This window comes from Bubalus kerabau, chromosome 7 (genome assembly GCF_029407905.1).
Source record: "Bubalus kerabau isolate K-KA32 ecotype Philippines breed swamp buffalo chromosome 7, PCC_UOA_SB_1v2, whole genome shotgun sequence".
Lineage (NCBI taxonomy): Eukaryota > Metazoa > Chordata > Mammalia > Artiodactyla > Bovidae > Bubalus > Bubalus kerabau.
Window position 1 is genome coordinate 49885887 of NC_073630.1, and position 27135 is coordinate 49913021.

Below are 27135 nucleotides of genomic sequence, written 5' to 3' on the forward strand. Positions count from 1 at the left end.
CAGACTCACAGACTTAGAGAACAAACTATGGTTGCCAGGGAGAAGTATGGGGAGAAGGGATCAACATGTACATGCTGCTATATTTAAAATGGATGACAGCAAGATCCTACTGTATAGAATAGGGAACTCTGCTCAATGTTACTTGGCAACCTAGATGGGAGGGGAGTTTGGGGGAGAATAGATACATGTATATACATATACATGTATATACATGTATATGTATAGCTGAGTTCCTTTGCTGTCCACTTGAAACTATCACAACATTGTTAATACTCCAGTACAAAATAAAAAGTTTAAAAATAGGTTAAAAAAAAAAAAAAAAACCTAAGGGGGAAAATAAAAGGAGCTATCCAAGGGGTAACGGGCAAAAGAACAGCAAAGAACAGTCAGACACACCGGGTTATGAAGTCTACCCTTTGTAAAGTTAAAAAACTTCATGAAGCTGTAATCAGATACATAAAACCTTAATTTACATTAAAAAAAAATCAATTCATTTGGTCAAAAAATCAGGGTTCTTTAATAAGCATCAGCTTCTAAAATAAGCAGACTATGAGGGGGAAAAAATAGAATTTATTAGAAGGAAAAAGTCCCAGAGGAGCTTTCATATTTTTAACATTGCCTTAAACTGTTAAAAAAAAAAGTCCTATTATACTGTTTATCCTGAAGAATTTAACTACTTTTTTGGGGGAGGGGTGCTATTTTAAATGTAAGGTTTTGTTTATGATTTTAAAATCACAATTAGCACAATCACGGAAGAAAACATTTCTTCTGATATCCATGAAACAGCTTAATGTTTTAATTTACCTAAACCACCAACTGAAGGCTACAGGCCGCTTTGAAAACATTCCCTAATCCTTGGAAATACCGTGCTTTCTCTTATATTCTTTTAAACACTAATCCCTGGAAAAAGCATACCTTCTCTCATTTTCTATTCAATGTTTGCTATTGTTGTAATCTAAGTAAGGCCTCTCTGAAAAAAATGCAAAAATTAAGTTTAACCCACAACTGAGTCTTGCATCTTGTGGTCCTGGAATTTTTAAATTTCATTCAAAACACATATTATAAACAAAGTCTCCCAAATGACTATCTAGAGAGGAATGTGGCAAAAATCCAGAAACTATTGTAATATTTGGAACTAACATAAGCACAAATAATCACTGCACTTTTTTAAAGAAGGGATTATGGGTTGCAGTTTTACTAACCCTATAGGGGATTTATATGAGATGGACAAAGCTGAACTCCAGACTAGTTGTGTGCCTCCAAAAGAAACGAAGCCCTTTACAGTGAATGAAGAATAAATAGAGGTATTAAAAAGGAACTTCTTAATCACAAATATTTGCTCAATATAACCATAATTTGAGAAAACATTCTGGCTTAAAAATTCCTATAAAACTAGAAAGTTCGAAGCAGTATGACTGACAAGCCTGTTGTTTTAACACATTGCTGCTAAGTCGCTTCAGTCCTGTCTGACTCTGTGCGACCCCATAGACGGCAGCCCACGAGGCCTGGGATTCTCCAGGCAAGAACACTGGAATGGGTTGCCATTTCCTTCTCCTTTAACACATTAGTTAGGTGATTATTAACAGTGGAGGCCGATTCAGGGTGGGAGGGCATTATGGGGAGAACAACAAAGGTCAAAACCAAAAAATGTCACCAAGTCAGGAAAATTCACATTTTAGAGACAGGAAGACCACTGCAGTTACTGAAATACAAGTTAAAAACATAAAAGAAGTTAATCTGTCAAATGTATTGAAGTAGAATTAAGACTAATCATTTTAGAGGTATTTAAAATCTAGACTCCTAGGGTAAAACATAAGACAGAGAAACCTGTATTATTATCTCATAATATGCAACCTGTCCTGAAGAAACATCGTACTTCCCTCCAGCTCCAAAAAAAAAATGAAAGAAAAGAACTCCAAAATAGGAATGAGACTGTGAAATAAATATTGTAGACCTCAAAAAAATAAACTATTTAGGGACAGGGCAGGGGAGGGAAAGTCAGCTAAGAAGCTGAAAACCAGTCACATTTCAAAATGATTCCTATGTTCTAGGCAAAATTTCGTATAACATCTTGAGTGTGTCTCATTTTACACCTTAGTCAACTGTAAGGGTATACATATTTATCCACTCTTCTAAGGAACTCTTCTGTTCAGAAGAGCATCCGTATCTAGAGGATTCGCCCTGAGATTCATGCTAGCGTCACCACCATTACTAACACACAGTACAGATACTGCAGATACTGAGGGTATCTATTTTTTTTTTTTTTTGCCCAAAGGTAATTGAATGTGAGTAGATTTTACCACCTCCATAATGTTTCAGTTTCAGTTTTAATATATTGTTCTGAGAAATTTTTGTGAACTAATATAGCATTTTAGGCTGTCTTGCTTTTAATCATCAAGAAAAGGCATCATTTCATGGGGTGGAACAAAGGAAAAAGATTTTCTTCATATAAACTCTACTAATTTTATAATATACAAACAGGAACTGCATTATCCTGGCAAACAGCAAGCCACTTCTCAGAAAAGACAGTTAAGATGGGCTTTTAAAATAGTGTAGTAATCACTCCTCTTACAAACAGATATTTCTGAATATTAGCTCTCATAATATGTGACCTAACAGGCTAAATGAAATGGGAAGTTACATATTGTGATTTTTTTTTTTTTTTAGTGAAGCTGAAACACTTAGGCCAAACTTAAACATACACCAACTCCCTTCACAGTATTTTTTTTTTTTTTTACTGAAAACCTCTTAATGAAGAAGCAAGGTTTTTGGAGGAGTAGGAATGGCATGAAATTATAGGTTACCTGGTATAAGCAAAAGGGTTCTTGACTTGGAGGCAAAAAGATGGCATGGAAACTGGTTTGTCCACTTCTGACCTCGGTGTTCTTGGTCAAAACACACTTCCTTCACCTGTGAAATACAGATAAAAACATCTAACTCCTAGCACTGGGTGGGAGGGTTGGGTGGGGCTGTGTGGAGATGGATTATAAACGTGAATAGATGTTAAGAAGACTTGTCCATTTATAATAGGCATTCAGAATTTGAATGCTCATCACTTTCCTTTTTCTATGTAAACTTTACCAAAGAAAGGTAGAAATATCCAAGTCTATACTTTTGAAAGGCCTCAGTATCCACTTCCTGCTAGAGTCTAAAGAGTGAACTTAAAATTGTCAAGGTTGTTGCTCTCTACTTGTATTGTTTGAAAACCTTTTAAAGAGAATTACACAATTAAAGTACTTCCGAGCAGTTTAAGTACAATGAAAGGAATTTACCATTAAGAGTGCAGTTGATCTAAATACAATCAACTTCCCCTTCCTCTTAGCATTTTTCACTCCTATTTAATTTTTAGCCTAGCTTTCATCATTGTTTAAAATGGTCCTCCTTATTTGTTTGTTTTGTGCTCAGTTGCTCAGTCGTGTCCTATTCTTTGTGACCCTGTGTACTATATCCCGCCAGGCTCCTCCGGGATTTTCCCAGCAAAAATACTGGAGTGGTTTACCGTTTCCTCCTCCCAGGGATCTTCCTGACCCAGGGATCGAACAAAAGTCTTTCGCATTGAAGGCAGACTGCCACCTGGGAAGTCCCATTAGTTTGTTTACTTTTTTATTATCTAAGTCTCCATCTTTGAACTCAAGTCCCCTGAGGGCAGTGATCTTGTCTTACTTGCTCAAACCAGTCTTTACCGGAGCTTACGAGACTGCTGGGCTCATAGCGGGTGTTCAGGAAATACTTCTTTTTGAATCAATGCACAACAGAGGAATAGATTCAATAAGATGAAAGTAGAACAGGATCAATTGAGTCATAGGGCCTTGAAGGGTATTTGGTGGAGTAGAGGCTATAAGGAGGCAACTCAGGACTTCTTTGGTGGTTTAATAGTTAAGATTCTGTGCTCCTACTGCAGGGAGCTCTGGTTGGATCCCTGGTCGGGGAAGTGTCACATGCCATGAGATGAGACCAAAAACAAAAAAGCGAGGTCAGTTCACTTAGGCAATGTTAAGGACTATCACCCTTGACACAAATAAAATCTCAAACCTACTATGAAGCTAGAGGGTAAATCAACTGACATAGTGATGACTATTCTATGGAGATTATTAGTTATTTGTCCACATAGCTCACTCTGCCTGCAATGCGGGAGAACCCCGGTTCGAATTCTGGGTCAGGAAGTTTCCCTGGAGAAGGGATAGGCTACCCACTCCAGTTTTCTTGGGCTTCCCTGGTGGCTCAGATGGTAAAGAATCGGCCCGCAATGCAGGAGACCTGGGTTCGATCCCTGGGTCAGGAAGATCCCCTGGAGGAGGGCATAGCAACCCACTCCAGTATTCTTGCCTGGAGAATCCCCATGGACAGAGGAGCCTGGCAGGCTGCAATCCATGGGGTCACAAACAGTCAGACACGACTGACCGACTAAGCACACACATGAATAAGGTAAAGGTTATGATCATATGGACTTTTAAAGCATCTAATTGAAAGTGAAAGTCACACAGTCCATAGAATTCTCCAGGGAATTTCCACAAGGGAAGCCGGCTCTAATTGAATACAATTAAATTTTAGTTTTTTTTCTGCTTTTTTTGGTAACAGCTTTATTGGGATGTAATTCATGCTAGCGTATGTACATTCAATCAGTCCGGTTCAGTTGCTCAGTGGATAGTTTTTAGTCTGTTCACAAAGTTGTGCAACAATCACCACAATCAAGTTTAGAACATTTTCATCATTCCAAAAGAAGTCCTATAACCTTTAGCAGTCACTCACAACACACCCCACCCTATACTCTCTAGACCTAGGCAACCATTAATTTACTTTCTATCTTTGTAGTTTTGTCTATTCAAGATAGTTCACATACACAGAATCATATGATATGGGGCCTTTTGTGACATGTTCCTTTCATATAGCATGTTTTTAAGGTTTATTCACATTGCATCATGTATCAGTATTTCATTTCTTTTTATGGCCTAATAATGTTCCATCTTATAGATACACGAAATTTTATTTATCCATTCATCAATTAATGGACATTTGTTTTTTTTTTCCTACTTTTTACCTGTTATAATAATGCTGCTCTGACCATACATGGACAAGTTTTTGTTTGGACATGTTTTTCAGTTCTCTTTGGTATATACCTAGGAGAATCGCTGGTCATATGGTAACTCTATCTTTAACCTTTTGAGGAACCGTCAGACTGTTTTTCAAAATGCCTTCTTTAGTTTACATTCCTACCACCAAAGCCTAAGGGTTTCAATTTTTCTATATCCTTGACAACACACCATTATCTGTCTTCTTGATTGTTGCCATCCTGATGGGCATGAAATCGTATTTCACTGTGGTTTTGATCTGCATTTTTCTGATACTTAATGATGTTGAATATTTTTCCATGTGCTTACATGTCTTATTTGCATGTCTTATTTGAAGAAATATCTATTTAGCTCCTTTGCCCATTTTTAAACTGGGTTATTTCTGTTTTTATTATTCAATTTTTTTAAAGTATAGTTGATTTACAATGTTGTGCCAATCTCGGCCGTACAGCAAATGGACTCAGTTTTCATACATATATGCATTGTTTTTTAGTATTCTTTTCTATTACTCAGTTTTAAGAATTCTTTATATATTTTAGATATTAGTCCTTATCAGATAAATGTTTTGCAAATATTCTCTCCCATTCTACGGGGTGTTTTTTTCACTTTCTTGAGAGTGTGCTCTGAAGTACAAAAGTTTAATTTTAATGAAGTACAATTTATTTTTGTTGCTGTTGTTGTGCTTGTGCTTTTTGGTGTCATATCTAAGAAACCATTGCTAATCCAAGTTCATGAAGATATATGCTTTCCTTTAAGAGTTTTATGGTTTTAGTTTTTACATTTACGTCTATGATCCATTTTAAGGTAATTGGAATATATGTTGTAAAGTTTGGAACCCAAGTTCATTATTTTGCATATGGATAGCCAGTTGTCCCAGCACCATTTGTTGAAGGCTATGTTTTCCCCATTGAATTGTTTTCATACTCTTGATGGAAATCAACTGACCACTCATGTGAGGGTTTATGTCTAGACTCTGAATTCTACTCCAGTGAACTATATGTCTACCTTATACATGCACCACACAGCCTTGATTACTACAGTCTTGTAGTGAGTTTTGAAAAGGGGAAGCATAACTGCTCCACCTCTGTTTTTCTTTTCCAATATTGGTTTGGCTATTCTGGGTTCCTTAAATCTTCATATGAATTTTAGGAACAACTTGTCCATTTCTGCAAACTGTACAGTTGGAATTTTGATAGTGATTTTGTTGATTCTACACATCAAATTCAATCCATGAACATGGATTTCCATTTACTTATTTAGATCTTTAAAATTATCTTTTTACAATATTTTATAGTTTTCAGAGTATAAGAACAGCTTTCTGTTAAATTTATTCCTAAGTATTTTACTCTTTTTAATGCTAATGGAATCTTCGTCTCAATTGATTTTTTAATATTCTTTACTGTCTGTCAATCATTTTTAAAATATTTTATTTTATTTATTTGGCTGTGCCAGGTCTTGGCATGTGGTATCTAGTTCCCTGACCAGGGGCCTGACCCAGGCTCCCTGCATTGGGAGCACAGAGTCTTTGCTGCTGGACTACCAGAGAAGTCCCAGAAAGGCAACTGATTTTTGAATACTGACTTTGTATCCTGCAAACCTGCTAAACTTATATATTAGTTCTAATGCATTTTTAGTGGAATCCTTAGAATTCTCTGTATATACAGTCCTATCATTTGCAAATAGAGACATTTTTCATTCTTCTTTTCAACCTGGATACCCTTTATTTAATTTTCTTGCCAAATTGCTTGGGTAGCATCTCCAGTACAAGGTTGAATACAAGTGATCCTAATGGAAATCTTTGTCTTCTTACTCATGATAGCGGGAAAATATCAATCTTTTATGTTTAAAAATGACATCGATTCTGGATTTTTCATAGATGCCTTTATCAGGTTGAGGAAGCTCCCTTCTATTCCTACTTTGTTCAGTGTTTGCTGGAATTCAGTTGAGCATTTATGTGTTTATATTTAGGGGTCTGTAGGCTTCTTTTCTTGTGAAGTCCTTGGTGAATTATTTTTTAAAATAATATGGCAAAAAAATCCACAAAAGTATTAGGTCTTCTCTCTGTCTAAGCTACCTATCCTTAGCCACTCACTGTTACTAGTTCATATGACTGATTTACACACACACACACACACACACACATATATATGTAATATTACTGGCTTTTTAAAAATAAATCTTTTGCACTCTTTAGAATTTATATTTTTATAAATAACTTTTAAAATTATAATCTGATGCTCTGAGTATTCGGTTCAGTTCAGTAGCTCAGTTGTGTCCGACTCTTTGCAACCCCCTGAACCGCAGCACGCCAGGCCTCCCTGTCCACCACAAACTCCCGGAGTTCACTCAAACTCATGTCCATTGAGTTGGTGATGCCATCCAACCATCTCATCCTCTGTCATCCCCTTCTCTGAGTATATGACACAATATATTCTCTATCAGGTTGTAATAATAAAATAATTTAAATTTCTGTAGCAAAAAAGCCCAAACAAACCTCTCAAGCATGAATTCCACTTCTAGAAGTATAACTTGTGCAAGTGAAGCTCTCTGAGTCTCATCACTCAGAGAGCCTATCTGCGGCTTTGTCCTGAGGACTGACTGAGACGATGTTTGTCAGAAGGCTTGGGATGGTGTAGACTTAATCATATTATTGACATTTCACAAACTGCATATCACAGTATCCCTTTAAACAGAAAGCGGCTCTGCTGCATGTTAGATTGGCATATGACTTTTAAAAAATCCTCTGTTTTATAAAACTGAGTACTTCTGCATGTAATCTGTTTTTCAGAAGTTTTCTTTCAGTTCTTAAGTCCTTTTCTTTGGCCTAGATTCTGTGATTTGTTTCCTATTTTGGAAACTTGGAAAGTACCATGCAAATAAAGATATAGCCTTGCTAGTTAAAAATAAAATACTTAGTGTTTGCTGGTGAAGGAAAATATGATGCTATGTAGGTAAAACTGCATGATGAAAATCAGATTCACATTTCATAAGAACATTTCTGGAGAACTTTAGACTTGAAAAAGCAAGAGCCAAATGTTCCTCCCAAACGATAGTTTATAACTCTCACTGAAGTCAGAAGTAATTCTGAGGGTAGAATTTAAGCCAAGAGTTTTGAAAGCTGGGAGAAAGGAAAAAAAAAAAGCATAAATTTCCAAATCTTCTCAAAGTACTTAGATGGGAGGCAATTTGCAGCTAAGATCTTGAGAAATGTTTTTTTCCACTAGTGGGATACTATATTAGTAACACCTTGATACAATTTATTTTACCTTCCACAGAATGCTAATCACAGTAGAATTTTGTCAAATAACCATTTAAGAGAGAAAAAAGTACACGTAGGACAATACCTGCTGGAATATGGGAATCCCCCAGGCTCCTCTTTCCAAAGAATTCTCCAGGCATGAATACTGGAGTGAGTAACCATTCCTTTCTCCAGGGGATCTTCTCAACCCAGGGACAAACCTGGGTCTCCGGCACTGCAGCCAGATTCTTTGCCGTCTGAGCCTCCACGGAAGCCCCAATATGTAACAAGGAGTTGTTAAGGATTCCTTTCCATAGAGTTTCTCTAATGCAGTTTAGAAATTAAATATATCAATATGAGACTGAGATGAAACTTTTCTATTTCTCCTATTGCACTAAATTAAATTTGTACTCAATATTTATTGATAGCTTACTTAAAAATTCTTATTTTTTTTTCTGCAGTCATTTCACAAGGTTTCTTCTTTAATTCCCATTTGTTGACATAATGACAATTACATTTTTTTAATTAAAATAAAAAATATCAACATACTGACATAATGGCAACTTTTAAAGTGACAATGTACAAGTCTCATTATGATGTTCACGGGAATTCTCCATTGTCTTTGATAGCTGTCTTTGACAGAGCTAGGTATTTCAGGAGATGGTAATTATTTGGTATCTTTCATTATTTGTCAGTGGTTGTTTAATAGACTGTTTCCAAAGTTGATCTTCTTGGTCCGTAGTCTATTTTGGACAAGGGTGCTAGCCACAAAGGTCATATCTGCAAGTTGATACTTATCATTGCACTATCTCTGACACAAAACAACACAGATACAAAGAGTAAACCCTTTGAGTAGGCTTTCTTTGAAAAACTTATAAAGGTCATTTATGCCCCAGGTTAATAGTAACTCAGGCCAGGGGAGAAAATGTAGGGGTCTTTTTCTGCCCTATTGATTTGCTATAAAACCATACTCAAATTTTTACAAATAAATGTGCCAACCCAAATAAATACAATAAACTTATTTAAAGATAATTCTTGCCATTTAATTATCTATATAATTACCTGATTTGATTTGTGTAACAAATCTCTAAAGCAGAGAGTCTTAGTCCATCTAATATAAAAGAAAATTGAGCACTGTCATGGGTGGTAGAATTTCCTAAAGAAACAGCATTTACTGAGTACTTAACTACGTCCCCAGTTATTTCATGTAATATCTCAAATAATTTTCAAAATAGTTGTAAGCCATAGGTTTTACATTCCCCCATTTGCACATAAGGAAAGGTTAACTTGCCCAAAGTTAGCTAGCTGGCTAGTGGTGGAGATAGGACTCAATGACAGAGTTAGTCCAAAGCTTTTTTCCTTTCTACCCCAGCTGTTTTGCTGATTATGACTGTTCAACATTGATTCAACATGGAATCAAAAACCATAATATAAGATATATAACAAAGCGGAACATTTAGAAAATCAAAACTCAAATACATTCTTGGAAATGGCAACCCACTCCAGTATTCTTGCCTGGAGAATCCCAGGGATGGGGGAGCCTGGTGGGCTACTGTCTATGGGGTCGCAGAGTCAGACACGACTGAAGCGACTTGGCGGCAGCAGCAGCAGCAGCAACTGTGGCTCGGCTGGTTAGGAATCCATCTGGAATGGATCCCTGGGTTGGGAAGATCCCCTGGAGAAAGGCTACCCACTCCAGTATTCTGACCTGGAGAATTCCATGGACTGTATAGTCCACGGGGTCACAGAGTCGGACATGACTGAGCGACTTTGACTTTCACTTTTCACAACTCAGTTCAGTTCAGTTCAGTCACTCAGTTGTGTCTGACTCTTTGCGACCCCATGGACTGCAGCACACCAGGCTTCCCTGTCCATCGCCAACTCCTGGAGTTTACTCAAACTCACGTCCATTGAGTCAGTGATGCCATCCAACCATCTCGTTCTCTGTCAGCCCCTTCTCCTCCCTCCTTCAATCTTTCCCAGCCTCAGGGTCTTTTCCAGTGAGTCAGTTCTTTGTTTGCATCAGGTGGCCAATGGAGTTGCAAAGAGTTGGATAGGACTGAGCAACTTTCACAACTAGCATTTTACAAATCATATAGTGGTGTTACTTTTTGTGTAGTTTTTTTTTTCTTCTTTTCTTTTTTAAAGTATTTACTTACTTGACTGTGAGGTCTTAGTTGTGGCATGCGGGAACTTTAGTTGCGGCATGTGGCATCTTTAGTTGCGGCATGTGGCATCTTTAGTTGCGGCATGTGGCATCTAGTTTCCTGACCAGGGATCAAACCTGTATTGGAGCGTGGAGGCTTAGCCAGCGGACCACCAGGGAAGTCCCTGTATAGATAGTGTTAACTTGCTTTATCTTGTTTATATTATAAAAAGAAAAAGAAATTATATGACCTGTACACATTCTTCTTACCAAAGGTATATTTGATTCCATTTGCATTTCACATCATTAGAGTAAATGGTTTATAATTTTTCTTCTTTCTCCTTCTTGAAGTGCTGCATATGTTAAGCTTGTTTGTGTGAAAGCATGCTAAGTCACTTTAGTTATGTCAGGGACTCTTTGTGACCCTTTGGACTGTAGCCTGCCAGGCTCTTTGTCCATGGGATTCTCCACCAGGCAAGAATACTGGAGTGGTTGTCATGCGCTCCTCAAGCTTTGCTTTACTTGGACCTAAAAAGAAAGAAAAAAGAAATAAAATTCTCAGGGCCAAAGAATCCTGTTTAAAATCAAACACAATTGGAAAGCAAAGGGTAAATATTTATTTTTGTTTCTCAAGTTCACCTTCCTGAAGCCTGTTCTGTGACTTACTTTCAGTGATCTCTTTATTTCTTTTAATTCTAGAATTAGAGTTCATTTTCCTTATAGACTTGCATAGCCTATAAGGAAAATAAACTTTTTCAATCTCATATACATTTTATTAACCTTAACTAGGACGCAGTAGAAAATGAAAGGGATACTTTCATTAAAAAGGGAGGCATCAGGATGAATGAAAACCATGAGTTAAGAGACTTCTGTGAAGCAAAAGGCTTTCAATTGCTAATAAGAGTTATTAGGAAGATTTTCTTAGGCACACAGCCTCTCCACAACCTGATCACATCAAGCCCAGCTCTACATCCTCAGAGGCTCTTGTTGGCCATTTACAGCAGGTTTCTTAACCTTTTTGAACATGTGAATCTTTTAGAAATTAAATAATAATGATGACATTGCCATTTCTGAATGGGTATGTTAAATGAATTAACATCAATCTGGATAAAATCATCTCTATGTTTGGCTATATTAACATTGATTATTGAAGCATTAAAGACAATTTGATATGCTTCACAACAATTTTCATGAGAAGGCATTTTATGTATTTATTAAATAAAAAATAACAGTGATAAAAATGAACACTACTATAGCAACTATGTTACAGGTATCTTTCTATGTGCTTTCAACAGAACTAACACTTTGAATCCTCATGACAACCCTATGAATTAGTTGCTATTCTCTATTTTACAGGCGAGGAAACTGAGGTATTGCTAGCTTAAATAGCTTGTCTCAGGTTCTACAGTTGGAACCCATGCAATGTGGGGATAGAACCAGTATTCTCCATTATGGGGCTGCCTAGTAAAATTTTCAGTGTTCTGGTGTGTCTCATTAATATGAGTTGATATAACTTAACCTTAGAATGAAAGCAATGTTGAAACATCTGCTATGTTTAAACCACCAGAGCAAAACACGATCCTTTCACAAATGTGCTCATCTCATTGCCACTATTTGCTTCACGCATCTACTGGATATATACTGGTACTGTGCTGTGCAGTTCTTAGTTGCTCAGTCGACCCCACAGACTGCAGCCCACCAGGTTCCTCTGTACATGGGGATTCTCCAGGCAAGAATATTGGAGTGGGTTGCCATGTCCTCCTCCAGGGGGATATATACTGAAGCCCCCAAACTTATTAATATTTATATATTTCATTTATTGTTTTTAACCAAGAAACTATATGTCATTGCTCCCTTTACTGTTAAACTCCTGAAGAAAGGTTACATCTAACTCCTACGACAAAGATTCTCAAAGCTTGATTCATGGACAATTTGCATCAGAATCCCTGACCAGTCTTTTTAGAAATGCCTATTCCTGGGCTCCAGCACAGATTTATTCATTTAGAGTCTTAGGGAGTGGAACCCACCAACTTGTGAGGACCACCTTTTTACCAGGTCCTTCTAGTTACCCTGCCTAGGTTGTCTACCCCCGCTTCTACATGCACCACCTGGAGTTCCCCTGAATACAAGATGCTCTTTCACACCTCAGAGCCTGAACATGCTGTTTCCTGTGCTTCTTATGCTTCCTCCTCTTACTGTCTTCTGAACTCCCACTCCACTAAGATTTAGTTCAAAAGTCATCTCTGCAAGGTTTCCCTGGGCCCATCAGGCAAGAGTTAGGTGCTTCTTCCTCTGTACCCCAATGTGATTAAACTCATGCCTCCACCCTAAAATTACCCTGCAACTGGTCTGTGTACTCTATTATCTAGGGGGTCCCCTGAAGTCTCTGTACTACCCATCTTTGTAAACCGCCAAAGATGATATCTGACATGGAGCAGTAGGGACTCTGAACTTGCTGCTTGAATGAACTCAATGTTACCAGATGACCGGGATTAAGTCCTGACAGTTCTGCAGTTCTTAATTCTACTGAGGTGGTATTATTATCATATACATCACATCTTTTAGAAAATAATTTTCTAGCAGGTGGGAAAAAGAAAACACTTTGATCATTTTTTTTCTTCTTGCACCTTTATTCCCTTTCATTCCCCCCTTTAAAAATGTTTTATATTTTGAAAAAAATATATGTGTGCTTCTACAAAATTCAAAGGATCCAAGATAAGCCACCTCTTCAGCTATATCCTCCAATAGTTGAGTTCCTTACAGCGAAGCAGTCATTATTAGTTTCTCGTGTATCCTTCCAGAACCCTTTTAGATACATATAGGCAAATAAGTATTATTTACCTATAATTATTTTGCACCTTGTTTTTTTAAACTTTGTGATCCTTCCATGTAAGTACATAAAAAGCACCCTCTGCTTATTAACAAATGCATACTATTTGATTCTATGAATATATGTATTTTTTAAATAAATAAGACACTTCTTGATCGACATTTAGATTGTTAAGGTATTCTCTATCATCACTAATGCTACACTATGAAAGTGAAAGTGAAATTCACTCAGTTGTGTCTGACTGTTTTCGACCCCATGGACAAGTCCATGGAATTCTCCAGGCCAGAATACTGGAATAGGTAGCCTTTCCCTTCTCCAGGGGATCTTCTCAACCCAGGGATCGAACCCAGGCCTCCCACATTGCAGGCGGATTCTTTACCAGCTGAGCCACAAGGGAAGACCAATGCTACACTATATGTACAGGTAATTTCACAAATGTGAATATATTCATAGGACAGATTTCTAGAAACAGAGTTGTAGGATTAATAGGTAGAGATAAGTTTTATCAAAATGGTTTTCATAAAGATTATGATTCCCAGGTGGTGCTAGTGGTAAAGAATCCGCCTGCCAACGCAGGTTAGACATAAGACATGTCTGTTTGATCCCTGGGTGGGAAGATCCTCTGGAGAAGGGAATGGCAATCCACTCTAGTATTCTTGCCTGGAGAATCCCTTGGACAGAGGAGCCTGATGGGCTATAGTTCATAGGGTCACACAGAGTCGGACATGACTGAAGTGACTTAGCACGGCATACCCATTTTCACTCCCCTAGCAACAGATGAGAATGCCTGTTTATATCCTGCCAATAGTGTTTTCTTTCCTGGTGGTGGTGGTGGTTTAGTCACTAAGTTGTGTCTGACTCTTGCAACCCCACGGACTGTAGCCTGCTAGGTTCCTCTATCCATGGGATTCTCCAGGCAAGAATACTGAAGTGAGTTGCCATTTCCTTCTCCAGGAAATCTTCCTGACCCAGGAATTAAACCCAGGTCTCCTGCATTGCCTGCAGATTCTTTACTGACTGAGCTATGAGGGAAGCTAAAATGGAGAGTAAAGGAAACACTTCACGGAAGTGTAGGCACAACTACTGGCCTAACTCAAGAGTAAGAATTGTTTTTTGCAAAAAGTTAACACAGGTGTTTGCTCTATAGGCCTTCCCCAGGCAAGATGGTACTGGGGTATTTGCTACTGGTCTAGCCTCGATATTCTTTTAAAGCCTTGTAGGCTTAGTGAGTCTTCAGAATAATTTCTAATTTGATCTAGAAGTGGAAGACATCCTATTCATTCTACAAATACTTACTGAGCATCTATCCTGCAGCAGGCATTGTTCTGATGGCTGAGGTATGAACAATAAACAAAATAGACTAAAGTCCCTGCTCACATTAAGATTATAATGGGGGGAGGAGGTAGGCAGATAATAGACACAATACACAGATCTGATGTATGGTATGTTAGTTTACAATAGAATCATGGGAAAAATAAAGAGAGAGGGAACAGGGAGTAAGAAGAGTTACTTTTGTGAAGGGTGGTCATGGAAGGGCTCTCTGAGAAGGTGACATTTAAGCAAAGACCTGAAAGCAGTAAAGGAAGGACTATAAGGCATCTAGGGAAAAGAGCAAAGACAGGAGTTGAGGGTGTGCCTGGTGCATCCTAGGAACACAAGGAACAATGCTGGTTGGGGCTCAATGAGCAAGGGGAAGAGATGAGGTCGAGGTATGGGGTTTGGGCAGTAGGCCTCATAGGAAAGTAGGAAAGCCATTGGAGAGTTCTAGAGAGTTACACTGAATTGTCTACTGAGAACAGACTGAGAAAAGGCAAAATGGATGAAGGCAGAACTAGTTATTAGACTTCCTGGACAACAGGTGAGAGATGAGATGGGTTAGACTGGGCCGGTTGCCATAGAGGTGTGGATGTGTTTGGACTGTGAGTCTATTCTGAAGGTGGAGCTAGCAAGATTTTGTTAGGTTGAATGTTGGATGTAAGAAAGAAAGAAAGTGAGAATGACTCCAGGGTTCTTGGCTTAAATGGAAGGATGGAATATCATTTACTAGGACAGGGAAAGAATACAGGTAAAGCATGTATTAGGGTGAATGGGAGTTGTAATTTGAGTTACCATGGCTACCATGGCTTTCTGTGGCTAGGGCTCTTAGATGGCAATGGTTCCAGATCAGATGAATAGCCTAGACCAGACCATGACTGTAATGTGTTCTTGGGAAAAAGGCTTGATTCCTTTGAAGGAATGTGTGCCCATGGGCACTGTTCTCTTGAAGCAAGCCTAATCCAAATTAGCTTTGCACTGAGATACTGCATTTAAGATTCTTAAATTTTCTCTTTCCCTTTGTGAACTACTTCATCAAAGGAATAGGCAAATGTGCATGCACACACACAACTAATAACCTTGAAAACAATTCAAAAACTTGATTTCTTGTCTATGGTATAACTAGCAGAATATGAACTCTGTACGAGAGGAGTCACTGTTTTCCCAAATTCAAAAACTCAATTTAATTTTTCATTTGTGGGTCTATGATGTCATTAAGACATCAGTTCCGAGATAATGCCAGTCTAGACTGGTACAGAACCCACACGAAGACAATCTCAAAAGTGCCTGATTGAAGAATCTAAACAGGAATTCACTGGACAAATAATCCAAAAGGAAGGAATGCACTTAAAAGAGTTGTGACTAAAGCACCTGGTAAAACGATATCCAAAAATCGAAATGAATATTTCAACAAACACATAAAAAGGTGAAGGAAAGCAAAACCAGTAAGTCATATAAATGGAGAAAAGAAAAAAAAAAAAAAAAAAGGGACAGAAACTAATACACAGGGATTACTTCAAAAGGCTAAAAAGTTTAGACTCTGCGACCTCATGGACTGCAGCCCTCCAGGCTCCTCTGTCCAAGAGATTCTCCAGGGAAGAACTCTGTAGTGGGTAGCTATTCCCTTCTCCAGGGGAATTTTCCGACCCAGGGATCCAACGGGGGTCTCCTGCATTGCAGGCTGATTCTTTACCGTCTGAGCCAGCAAGGAAGCCTAAAACAGATTAGGGGGAAGAAAATTTTAAAAGGTGTCCTTGAATGGGAGGCGAACTCTATACAAGTGTACAACGTCAGAGCACAGAGAGCAGCACTTTTCCCTAGCTAACAAGCAAGACCAGCGGGTACCTCAGAAAGAAAACAACCAACTGCTAGTAGAGAGTAGCTAAGGGAATCCAAAAGCAAGTAAAGTGGTGGCCAGACTGGGTGACTCAGAGGCATGACTCAAACGCGACACTGGGGGTGTCAGCTCCCGGAGGCCGGAGGCGCGGCGTCAAACACATTTTAGGAAAGTACCAGGAGCTTGGAGGGCGACAGGAAACCTCCCCGGGGAGCGGCCTAGGGCTCCTCCTGCCCTCGAGTCTGACCTCTTACCATCCGCACCAGAAGGAGTTTCTAATCTCCAGGTTTCCCCTTCTTTTAGAATCCGCCCCTCCACCACCCCCACTTTCCTTCCACAAAGCGTCACGCGGCGTGTGTGTGCGAGACGTCGGGCCCCTCCCAGCCGCCCTCCGCCCTGCGCTCCCCGCCACGCGCCCCCCAGCCCCGCCTCCTCGGCGAGCCGCTCCCTTCCCACCCCGCCCGCCGCCCGGGCACGCGCGGCACGAACGGCGCTGGGAGCTGCACTAGACAAACACCTGTCCCGCCTGGGCCCCGCGAGATTTGGGGCAAAAGCATAGACAACAGTGGGCGCGTTCTCGCGAGGTTTAGGAAATTTCCCACGGCCCGTGTTGTGTCTGAATCGAGTAGTGGAAGGCGGTGGGAAGGAGGTGTAGCGTGAGACCGGGCTGCCGGCATTGGACACATGCGCAGTGCCGCTCGCGCGTGCCGCGCCAATCCTGCAGCGCCTTCAGCAGGTTTCGGGCTGTGGATTCCAGTTCTCCGGGTTTTGGGGCTCCCTGCGGGAGGCAGTGCTGGATCTGGGAATCTCTAGGAATTGAAAGGGCAAAGCGGGGAGGGGGGAAGAAAGGGGTGCTGCAGGTTGGGAAGACGGGTAGGGTTCGAGTCCTGCACCTTTCTTGTATGCCCAGACGGGCCAAATTTGCTCGGGGGCTTCCCGGTTTAGGTCGCCTGAGATACACTTAGGGCAGCGAGCTGCGTCCTCCACTGTGCCAGGCCCCTGGGAGGACCTTGTCAGAGTCTGTCCCCATATACCACCCGGGTTCACAGACGTCTTGGGTCTGCGATGAGGTCCTGGGGAGGTTTACGCGACAGGTAGCTCCCTGCCCAGGCAGAGAACCTCTGAGTTATGTGCTGGCTGGGGCAGTGGTGGCTTTCAATTACAGTACACTTTTCACCCCTGGAGAAAGCTTCGCAGCGCTTCGGCGTCTGTATGCAAGGTGGACACAGTAGTGGTGACTTTGCCAGAGGCCTTGGCCTGACCTTATTTCACACCCAAGGAGAAGAAAGCTAAGGCAATAGAGTTCAACCTCAAAAAAGTTTTTCATTTACAGAGCTCTGGTGGCTACCCAGGGGGTCGAATGAACTAAGTTCCTGGTTTGTTACTCCTCCGAACTCCAGGCATCTTTGTAGCTCCAGTACCTAACGCTGACATTACCATAAAGAAGGCGTCCAATGAACGCGTGAATGAATGAAAAGGGCTGGGAACTAAAGTGAGCGGGAAGCCACTTGGAAAACACCCATTTGAGGAGGTGTTTCATCTAGGCCTGTGAAACGCGGCAGATTTTCCCAGGACCCCTCCTCTCTACCCTGGGCTCCGCCTCCTGACCCCTCCATTCCCCGTCCCCCTGTAATCCCCTCCGGTTTTCCTCAGTCTCCACGTACGTCCCTCAGGGCGCGTCCCAAAACCCGGATAACCGGAGCGCTCCCCATGGACCAGATGGAGGGTTCGCCTGTGGAGGAGCCGCCTGCGCATGCTCCATCGCTTGGGTAGGTTTCCAGGGAAGGCAGCGAGCTGGATCCCCTAAGCTGTTGGCTGCGCGAGGCGTCTGGCTCTTTGCGGCTGCTGCGAGGGGAAAAGGAGCGCGGGGGCTGGGTGGAATCGAGGAGTGAGGAAAAAGGGAAGGGGCGGGGGAGAGGGACCAGGGAAGGCGTCGGGGGAATCTCGCGAGGGTTGGAGTTTTGGCGAGAGTTTGTGGAAGATGGCGCCTGTTGTGACAGGGTAAGTCTTGGGGAATCCGAGCGCAGGGAACCAGGAAAGTTGCGGGCGTCCAGCAGCCCGCGGCGGGCGGCGGGTTCGAGGGCCGCGGCACGCTTGGCGTCCGGGAGCCGCGGGGGCGGTGTCGCGTGCGCCGGGCGCGGCGGCGGCGGCGTGTGGTCGTGCGCTGCCCGCTCTGCGCCGCCGTGGCTCGGGCTCCGGCGCGTGAGGGCGGGCGGCGGCGGCGTCGGCGAGGCCGGCGGGTGCGGGTGTGAGTGCGGCCGGGAGCGCGGGGCCCGCGGGCGCCGTGCCCGCCGCGCGCCTTCCGCGCCGCCGATCGCCGGCCCTTCCTCCCAGCCCGGCGCAGCTTTGTTCCTCGGGGCCGTCGCCGCCGTCTCGCCGGGCCAGTGCCCCCAGTCCCGTGCGCTTTGTCTTTACCCGCTGCCCCCCGCTACTCTCTGCCCCCGGCCCTTTGTTTCGCCGCCCTGGGCGCTTTGTCCGACCCGTCGCGCCCCGCATCCTTTCTCCTCTCCTCCCCTCAGCTGGCCTTTCTCCCGGACCCCTTTGTTGTCCCCCTCTCTATTCGGTAGCTGAGTGACCTGCCTCAGCCCAGGCACTAGATTTCTATCTTTCAATTTTGGTTGCTTTCTTTCGAGCGTTTCTCTCTCACCTTTCTGCTTGGTCCGTGATTACCCCCGGAGGCTTTGTCTCCCCCATCCAGTGGCTTATTTGCTTGGCACCCCCTTCACCTCCCATCATCGGTCGATTTATCCACTACCCACGGTGTTTGTCCGCTGGACTGTCTCAGCCCCGGGGACTCCATCTGGTGTTTCTACGAGAAGACAGACCCTACGGTTTGTTGTTGTTTTTGTGGGTCTCAAAGCTGCGTGGGGATACTTAGTTTCATCCTCGGCGCTCCTCCTCTCCGGCACCCTTTTCTCTCGGGATTGCGTGCATACCTCCCCACCATCCCTTTCTCTCGGGATTACAGTGTCTGCAGTTTTCTTCGCGGTCTCTTTGGGCGCCTGGTTGTTTTGCTTGGAAAAAGTAGCACTGGAAAAAGATCTTGGTCTCTTGATTATTGCCGCCCCCCGCACCCCGCACCCCGTACCCCCTCCGCGCCGCTAGGTTTCTGACGGCCTAGGCCAAGGGCGGCTTGTCGTAGCTTTGCGTCTTGGATTAGCTGAGGGTGTTGTAGAGGCGCAAGGTGTATTTTTCTGTTGATGTGTGAGAATACTTTCAGTTTTCATGTTGGATATTCATTTGGTGTGTGCGTAGCAGTTGAGTGCATTTTGGTGTTGAAAAACTTGTGAATGCTGGGGTGGAAAATTTCAGCATTTTCAAGATTCTAGGTTTAGAGTTCAGTTATTTTACCAGTAACTCCTACTTTGCGGGGCAAAAGGGAGGGAATTTTGCTGCTTGGGAATTTGATAACAACTGTTTTACTTTTTCTTAATCTTTAGATAGTTTACAGCTATGTGCTTTTGCCTCTAGATTTATGACAGCCCTTCTGCCTCATCTTTGAAGTTGAAATGAGGAAAGCGCTTAAGAGTGCTATTTGGGTTGATGAATACTGCTTCTAGAATCTTGTGGAATGCATTCATCAAATGCAGTTAAAAGACATTTAAGTGATAATCTTTAAGGTAAAAGGGCTTCTAGTGTTAAAAGAGCTTTAATTTGTTCAGAGTGCTTACTGTTATGGAAATATTAAAAGCTTGGAATTTTCTGTGGGAGTTGGGGGAAGGTGGTCTGGTGTACTTAAATGTTGCCTAAATATTCTGGTGCTGAAATAATAGGTATTAGATTTTGCAATGTTACTAGACTGAATATACGGTTCGGGACACGGACACCCCCCCTGCCCCGCCCCAACCCACTAGTTGATCATTACTTTAGAAGATATGTTATCTATAAAATCATTTGGAGTGTCTTTTCATTTATAAACCAGGAGAAGTGCTACTAGTAGAGGATGTACAAGTGTGAGGAATATTGGTGCTGTGGAAAGCATTTTTTTTAAGGCCATGATTAGAATTAGTTAGAATTAGTTTAATTTTAATTAATTTAAAATCACCTTTCATAATTGATACTAGAGGCTTGTGTGAAAATTTGCAGTCTGGGTTCCATGAGTGGATAACACCAACAATCATTTCGTCTCCCTTATTTGTTCCTAGTGCGAACTCATTCTTTGGAAGGTAAAATCTTGAGCACACACTGTTGTTTCTGACTGTAAGCAAAGTGTAAAGTGTATTAATGGAAGGTATTTTGCTCTGACTTGTGCAGATAAGAATGAGAACACAAACATCATAAAAGCAACTTTTAAAAGATCAAGTTGTGTTTTTTGTTTTTAAATTGTGTAAGACCTTTATTTTGTGACCAAATAAAACAGCACTTTTATTAAATTATATCAAACAGCAGCATATTTAGAAACATAGAGCATGAGTTGTGATTGGAAAACTTTCATTCAGATTATTGACTATTAAAGCTTTAAATTTATTGTGCATGCAAATTGCAGATGGGTCTGTAGAGTCTATTTTCAGGAAAAAGTATGAGACTCACTCAGAGTATTTTCACAACTATTCTAACATACGGTTTTTAAATAAGTTTAAAACTTACCTATTGTTCTATACCAGCAGATTTCTATCAGTATCTTAAGTGGCTAAGATAAAAAATAATTTGGGGAGAGGAGGAAGCCACTCTTGACGGCTATAATTCATTAAATAATCTTTGCCACTCTTGATGGACAAAGTATTAGGGGGAAATTGGTGTTTGAAAGTTCTTGCAAATCTTAATTGTGGTATTCAGTCATTTTAAAAGATGTATTTTAAGAACCTAGGACTTGGCTTTAAAACATTATTTTATATTTTGCTTCCTCCTAATACGAAATCTCATGTTATTTCAACTAGGGGCAGTATTTTCTCATGGATTGACTAAAAGTTGTTATTTTTGGCATCTGGCTTTGTGATTATTTCCAAGTTACTCTGCTTCCCCTGGGCCAATTTCCTAACTATGTAGTAAAATGGGAATTGTAGTAACTTGCCACATCTGCACAGGACTGCTGTGCCTTAGGATTTGCAGAAAGCATCTTTGGATGAAAGGTGTGGCTAAAAATCTAGGAATTCTTACTGAAATAAGCTGATGTGAAGTATGTCATATTTTATAGAAAATCACGTAGAAGGTTATGAATTAAGTTCTTGGGAAATCACAGTGGTGATAGTGGGATGAAAACCCCCTGAATATGTACTATAGTTTGGGTAGTAAAATCGATACTTTTTTTTTTAAAGGGACAGGGATAAGTAAAACAAATTACAAGGTAATGTGTGTGTGTGTGTTGTGTAAGAGACTGAAGATCTCTCAGACTCAGATGTAATAACGCATTTAAAATTGTGGGATGCTTTTCCTCTGTTGATTTGTTTTCCGCACATGGTAATTTTTTAAAATGGTAGCACAAAACGTTTTCATTAGACTCTAGGCCAGAATGTTAATAGTAACAACTAATTTTCAGTATACCTGATATATTTTTTAACACTTTGTCATTTACTCTCAATATTTTCAACAAGCAGGACCTTAATTTTGGACTTGACCTTTGGCCTAGGAAAGTCTTTTGCATTTGGGAGACACTGTAGATATTTATTGAACAAACAAAACCTGTTGCTTCTCTGTTCCTGGTAGATGATGTCATGTCCCCTTAGTTCTGCAAGCCAGGTGTTCTTTCTAAAACTAACCCTTTACATTGTAATTTTCTCTTCTGAAAAACTCTTGAATCTGTCTCTTTCATCCTCACTGCCACAGTTCATGCTGTCATCGTTCTCACCTGTATTACTATAGACATTGCAGCTTTCTCTTTCTGCTTGTGGACTCACCCTCTGTCCAACTTCCACATAGTCTTTCTGGAGTGAATCTGATCACTTCACTCCTTAGTTTAAAAACCTTTCAATGGCTCCCCCTAGCAGCTTTTGTTAAGAGAGGCAGCAGAGTGCAGAGTTTATGAGTTCACTTTTAGGATTTAATCTCAACTGGGTTCCTATTTTGTGTTTGCCACAACCTCAGTAAGATTGACAAGCGATTTCACCTCTCCTTTCCTCCTCCGTGAGTTGCAAGGTAATTATTTTTAGCTCAATGGGTTGCTGTGAAAAGTAAATGCAATAAAACATTTTAGGATACTTGGTACAAAGCAGGTGCTGAAAAAAATGTTAGGATGGCATGTAGGGGCCTCTATAATTATTTCATTTACCTTTTCTTCAGTGAGACTGTTTGCCTTTCTGTCCCTTCATATTCAATTCTCCAGCCATATTTAAGAATTTGGAGTTCCTTGCTTGGGCTCAGTCAGCAGTTTAATATATCCATGTGCTTGACAAGTGCTGGTGTTAGTAGATTTGGGTCTGAGGATATTCTAACTGGATTCACCAGGCTGGGTTCAGTGCCTCTGCGTGTATTCATGCAGAACCAGGTGTAATTCACTTGAAAGTGTCATAACACAGTTTTTTTTCTTAATATATTCTTATACTCAGAAGTGTGTCTAGAACATGATGGGGGCTTCAGTAAAAAGTTTTTTGGACAAAGGACTTGGAGGACTTTGAAGTCTTGATACAACATGGTTTGTGTAAGCAGAATTTCATGTGTACAGGGAATATGTTGATTCCATAAGGAACTTAGCTGCTGAAATACCCAAAGGAATTGATAAATTCAGCTGAAGGCAGCCCATAGCTCCTGAGAATATTGCAGTACAATTCTTAGGCAAAAGCTCCTTTGGATTGTTAGAAAATAGTGTATTGTTTGTACAAACTGACAGGCTTAAATATCTTTTTTTTTTTTTTTGTATAGTTGACTATTCAGTGTTTCTCACAAGGTTACATCATTTTTAAGTGTTTTAAATACTTCTTAGATGCATAGGGACATATATTAAACCTTGAGACTCTGTAGACTGCTTTTTTGGGGATCCATGTCTTTGAACCAAATAAGTTGATAATCTTCAGGAAAATTCAGGCTTTGTAGACAAATTTACTCAAATAATTTCTCCAAGCTTCAGGTTCTACCTCTATAAAATAACGAATGATATTTTTGTTGTGTTTATCGGTGAGGCACACTGACTATCATGTAAGGTAAAATATGTGTCAGATAAAGCAGTGTATGTGTAAGTTATTTGTAAATCGTAAAGTTCTGTGTACAAATACTTTAATTATAGTAATCAGTTTCTTTTGGTAACCTTTTGCAGTCAGGATTCAAGATGGACCTTTTTATCTTGCAACCTGTGGTTTGTGGGTCATGTTTTAGAAAGGAGCAGTGTATTTAGTGTAGAGCACCACAGCCCTTGAAATATGTTCCTTGGCATTTTGAGTGGACATATTTGGTACATTATTGCTTGACTATGCATGTTGTTACGGAGTAATCCCCAACTTTGGGGGTCTGCTTCTAGTCACTCTTGTCTCTGCTTGGACAGCCATAATGATGAGGGAATGTTGAATGTCCAATTGCTACCATCTCTCAGACACCCTGCCCACAGTTCTGGATGCCCTGTAGGCCTGGCACAACATCATGATATCATTTACGCTTCATTAGGCCTGCTCCTGCTTTAGGAGGTGAAATGATATCCTGATGGTGTGAAAAGGGTAATGCATTTCCTGCACACAGTTTACTACTGGGGAAAAAACAAGTATTGGGGGCACTGTGGCTTGGTTTGTTTAATTGGTTGTAGTTACTTACCTGTATAAATGTTTGTGTATGTTTGTTGTGTTTAGACAATGCAGAGTGATAAGCATGACAACTTTTCAGTCAGGTTGTAAGTTCATGACAGTTTTGGGAATATTGAAATTATTAAAGTTTACAAAAGCAAAAAGAAATTACTGCTTCTTAGGTATCCTAAGTGGCAAAAGCCTTGCAGTGAAAATGCTGCACTAGTTGGATGTGAGATGGAATACACTAGAAATCAAGTTGACCCCTTTAAATTCCCCACCCATGCTTTCTTTTCTATATTCAATATATTTAACTTAGCCCTAGAACTAATGTTTTTTGTGTATGTGTTAATTAGAGTTATAAATGAATAAGAATTTTTTCTCACTAAGTTTGTATAACTAGGAAAAATGTTTATTGCTTTGAAGTGAAAGTTGCTCAGTCATGTCTGACTGTTTGTGACCCCATGGACTATACAGTCCATGGAATTCTCCAGGCCAGAATACTGGAGTGGGTAGCCTTTCCCTTCTCCAGGGGATCGGCCCAACCCAGGGACTGAACCCAGGTCTCCCACATTGCAGGTGGATTCTTTACCAGGTGAACCACAGGGGAAGCCCAAGAATACTGTTGTGGGTAGCCTGTCCCTTCTCCAGCGGATTTTCCCGACCCAGGAATCCAACCGGGGTCTCCTGCATTGCAGGCGGATTCTTTGCCAACTGAGTTATGAGGGAAGCACAGCTTTATGCAATTGCTTTATGAAACCCTATTTTTTTTTTATTACATGATAAAGATTGTGTTATATAACTGCAATATTAGTTGCCTTATAAAATAGGGAATCAGTGTTACAGGGTTTTTTTTTTTATTATTATAAATAAATTCTTTTGTAAACAGGTATATTCTCTTTTTAGAAAAATGCTGCTGCTCTAAGATCTTGCTTTATTTTTCCAGCATACTTTTTATTTTGGCTGTGCTGCATGGCTTGTGAGATCTTAGTTCCCCCATCAGGGATCAAACCTGTTTCTCAGCAGTGAAAGTGCTGAGTCCTCTAACAACTGGACCAGAGAATTGCTTTTTTTTTTTTCCTTTTTTAAATGGAACTTTTTTTTTAAGAGTAGTTTTAGGTTCACGGGGGAGCCTTGTGGGCTGCCGTCTATGGGGTCGCACAGAGTCGGACATGACTGATGTGATTTAGCAGCAGTTAGCCGTTGGGTTCACAGCAAAATTGAGGGGAGTATTTTCCATGTACTTCTTGCCCCCACACAAATCACCTCTATTATCAGTATCCCCCAAAGGAGTGATATATTTGTTATACTTGATGAATTTACATTGACATGTTATATCTCCCCAAATCCATAGTTTACAGTGGGGTTCACTGTACATTGGGGTACATTCTGTAGGTTTGGACAAGTGTGTGTGTGTGTGCGTGTGCGTGCGCGTGCGCGCTCAGTCATGTCCAACTCTGCGACCCCATGGATTGTAGCTTGTCAGCCTCCTTTGTCCATGAGATTATCCCACAGGGATTTTGGAGTGTATTGCTATTTCCTCATCCAGGGGGTCTTCCCAGCCCAGGGATTGAACCTGCATCTCCTGTGGCTTCTGCATTGGCAGGCAGATTCTTTACCACTGAGCCGCCTGGGAAGCCCTTGGACAAATATATCTACAAATGTATTTCCCATATAATAGCACAGAGTAGTTTCATTGCCCTGTAAGATCCTTTGGGCCCTGCCTGTCCATTTCTCTCTCCTTCCCTTATCCCATCACGGAAACCCCTGAACTTTTTATTGTCTCCATAGTGTCCAGCATACTTTTTCAAATCATTTAACTTTTGGTTTGAATATGAGGAAATTTTTCATGCAAAAAATTATATAGTTCTATACATAGCTCCTGATCTACCCACTAACTGGAGGAAGTGAAAGTCACTCTGTTGTGTCTGACTATTTGTGGCCCCATGGAATATACAGTCCATGGAATTCTACAGGCCAGGATACTGGAGTGGGTAGCCTTTCCCTTCTCCAGGGGATCTACTGAAACCTAGCTAACTGAGTATTTACAAATGGGAAAGTCTGAGTGAGGTGAACAGGTGTAAGAGCATCTACAGAACTGAGAGTCTGTTTTCACCAGCTTTTAAGTAAATACAGAGTATTTTTGCCTACTTTTGTAACATTTGACATACTTTTGTAACAGACATATTTCTGCGAGTATGTAAATATATCTATATTATCTTTTTTCTCTGTATTTAATCTATCAGCAAGCTTCATGAGAACTGGATCAGTACTTTACTTATTTTGCATAATTGTGGAGCAACTGCTATTGGCTAGATTGTACAATACTTGCTGGATGAACAGGACTTGAGTGGATTTAATAAAATATAATACTTGCCACTAGGTGGCACTTAGTTAAAGTGATAAATAAAGCTGACGTTCAGCTAGATTGGTTTTTCTATGTAGAGCCCATTGATAAAATGACCCCCTGGATTCATTCATGTTCAGCTGTCTGTCAGTTTTGGACTGTACTTTCTGAAGTGGGATATGAAACATATAGCAAATAGAAACCTAACTTAGAGTGTTGAAAAACAGAAAGTATAATGGCATTAGAGTTTGTCCTGTGGAAAGAAGCTGAAGTGAAGCTTAGTGAAATTGACAGGTGATCAAAAATTTCCCACTGCTGAGTGTATTTAAAGTGAAGTCTTACATTTTAGGCCTTGTTTTTTGTTAAGAATTTGTGGATCGTTTAAAAGAAGATTGGGAATTAGTTTCTTGGATTTAATGAAAGATGATGGAGAAGTGTGGTCTGTAGGGATACTGGACTATGATTCTATATCCTCATTTAAATTCTGGTACGTTGTCCTCTTCTTGTTGTGGAATAACATATAGAAAGTAACTGCATCCTGTGTGACAAAAATTGTTAAATCCATTAGATTCAGGAAACTTCAGATCTGGAAAGACTTTGTTAATCATATGTTCTAAAGTAATTACTCACTGAAATGTAGGCACAGATTAAATAATTTACCCGTAGCTAATGGCTGAGACACATTGAGTATCTGAGCTGAGACTAGTGCGG

General features: G+C 40.7%; 1 protein-coding gene and 1 long non-coding RNA gene across 12 annotated transcripts in view; one reads left to right on the plus strand and one right to left on the minus strand.

Annotated features, from left to right (window-relative positions):
* The window catches only part of RBPJ (recombination signal binding protein for immunoglobulin kappa J region), a 160717-nt gene that overhangs the window by 28246 nt on the left and 105336 nt on the right, over positions 1 to 27135 (plus strand). The window contains exon 1 of one of the 10 annotated variants that reach the window (XM_055588197.1): positions 17099 to 17170. The exons of 2 other annotated variants lie outside the window; for them this stretch is intronic. Coding sequence is in view for 3 of the 8 variants with exons in the window: in XM_055588189.1 (XP_055444164.1) it covers positions 18145 to 18203 (59 nt within the window). In the remaining 5 variants the exon portion in view is untranslated. Of the gene's footprint in view, positions 1 to 17098; positions 17171 to 17794; positions 18204 to 18262; positions 18436 to 19945; positions 20055 to 27135 lie in introns of those variants that run through there. 7 more of the 10 variants (XM_055588189.1, XM_055588201.1, XM_055588193.1 and 4 more) reach the window with 7 other exon arrangements.
* Positions 10714 to 16772, minus strand: LOC129657727 (uncharacterized). Of its 2 annotated transcripts, XR_008717037.1 has the most exons (3): positions 16689 to 16772; positions 16145 to 16311; positions 10714 to 10981 (listed from the first exon to the last, which is right to left on the minus strand). It is a non-coding gene; the product is annotated as an uncharacterized LOC129657727 (long non-coding RNA). The 2 variants fall into 2 exon arrangements; XR_008717035.1 differs by having other exon boundaries at positions 16145 to 16762.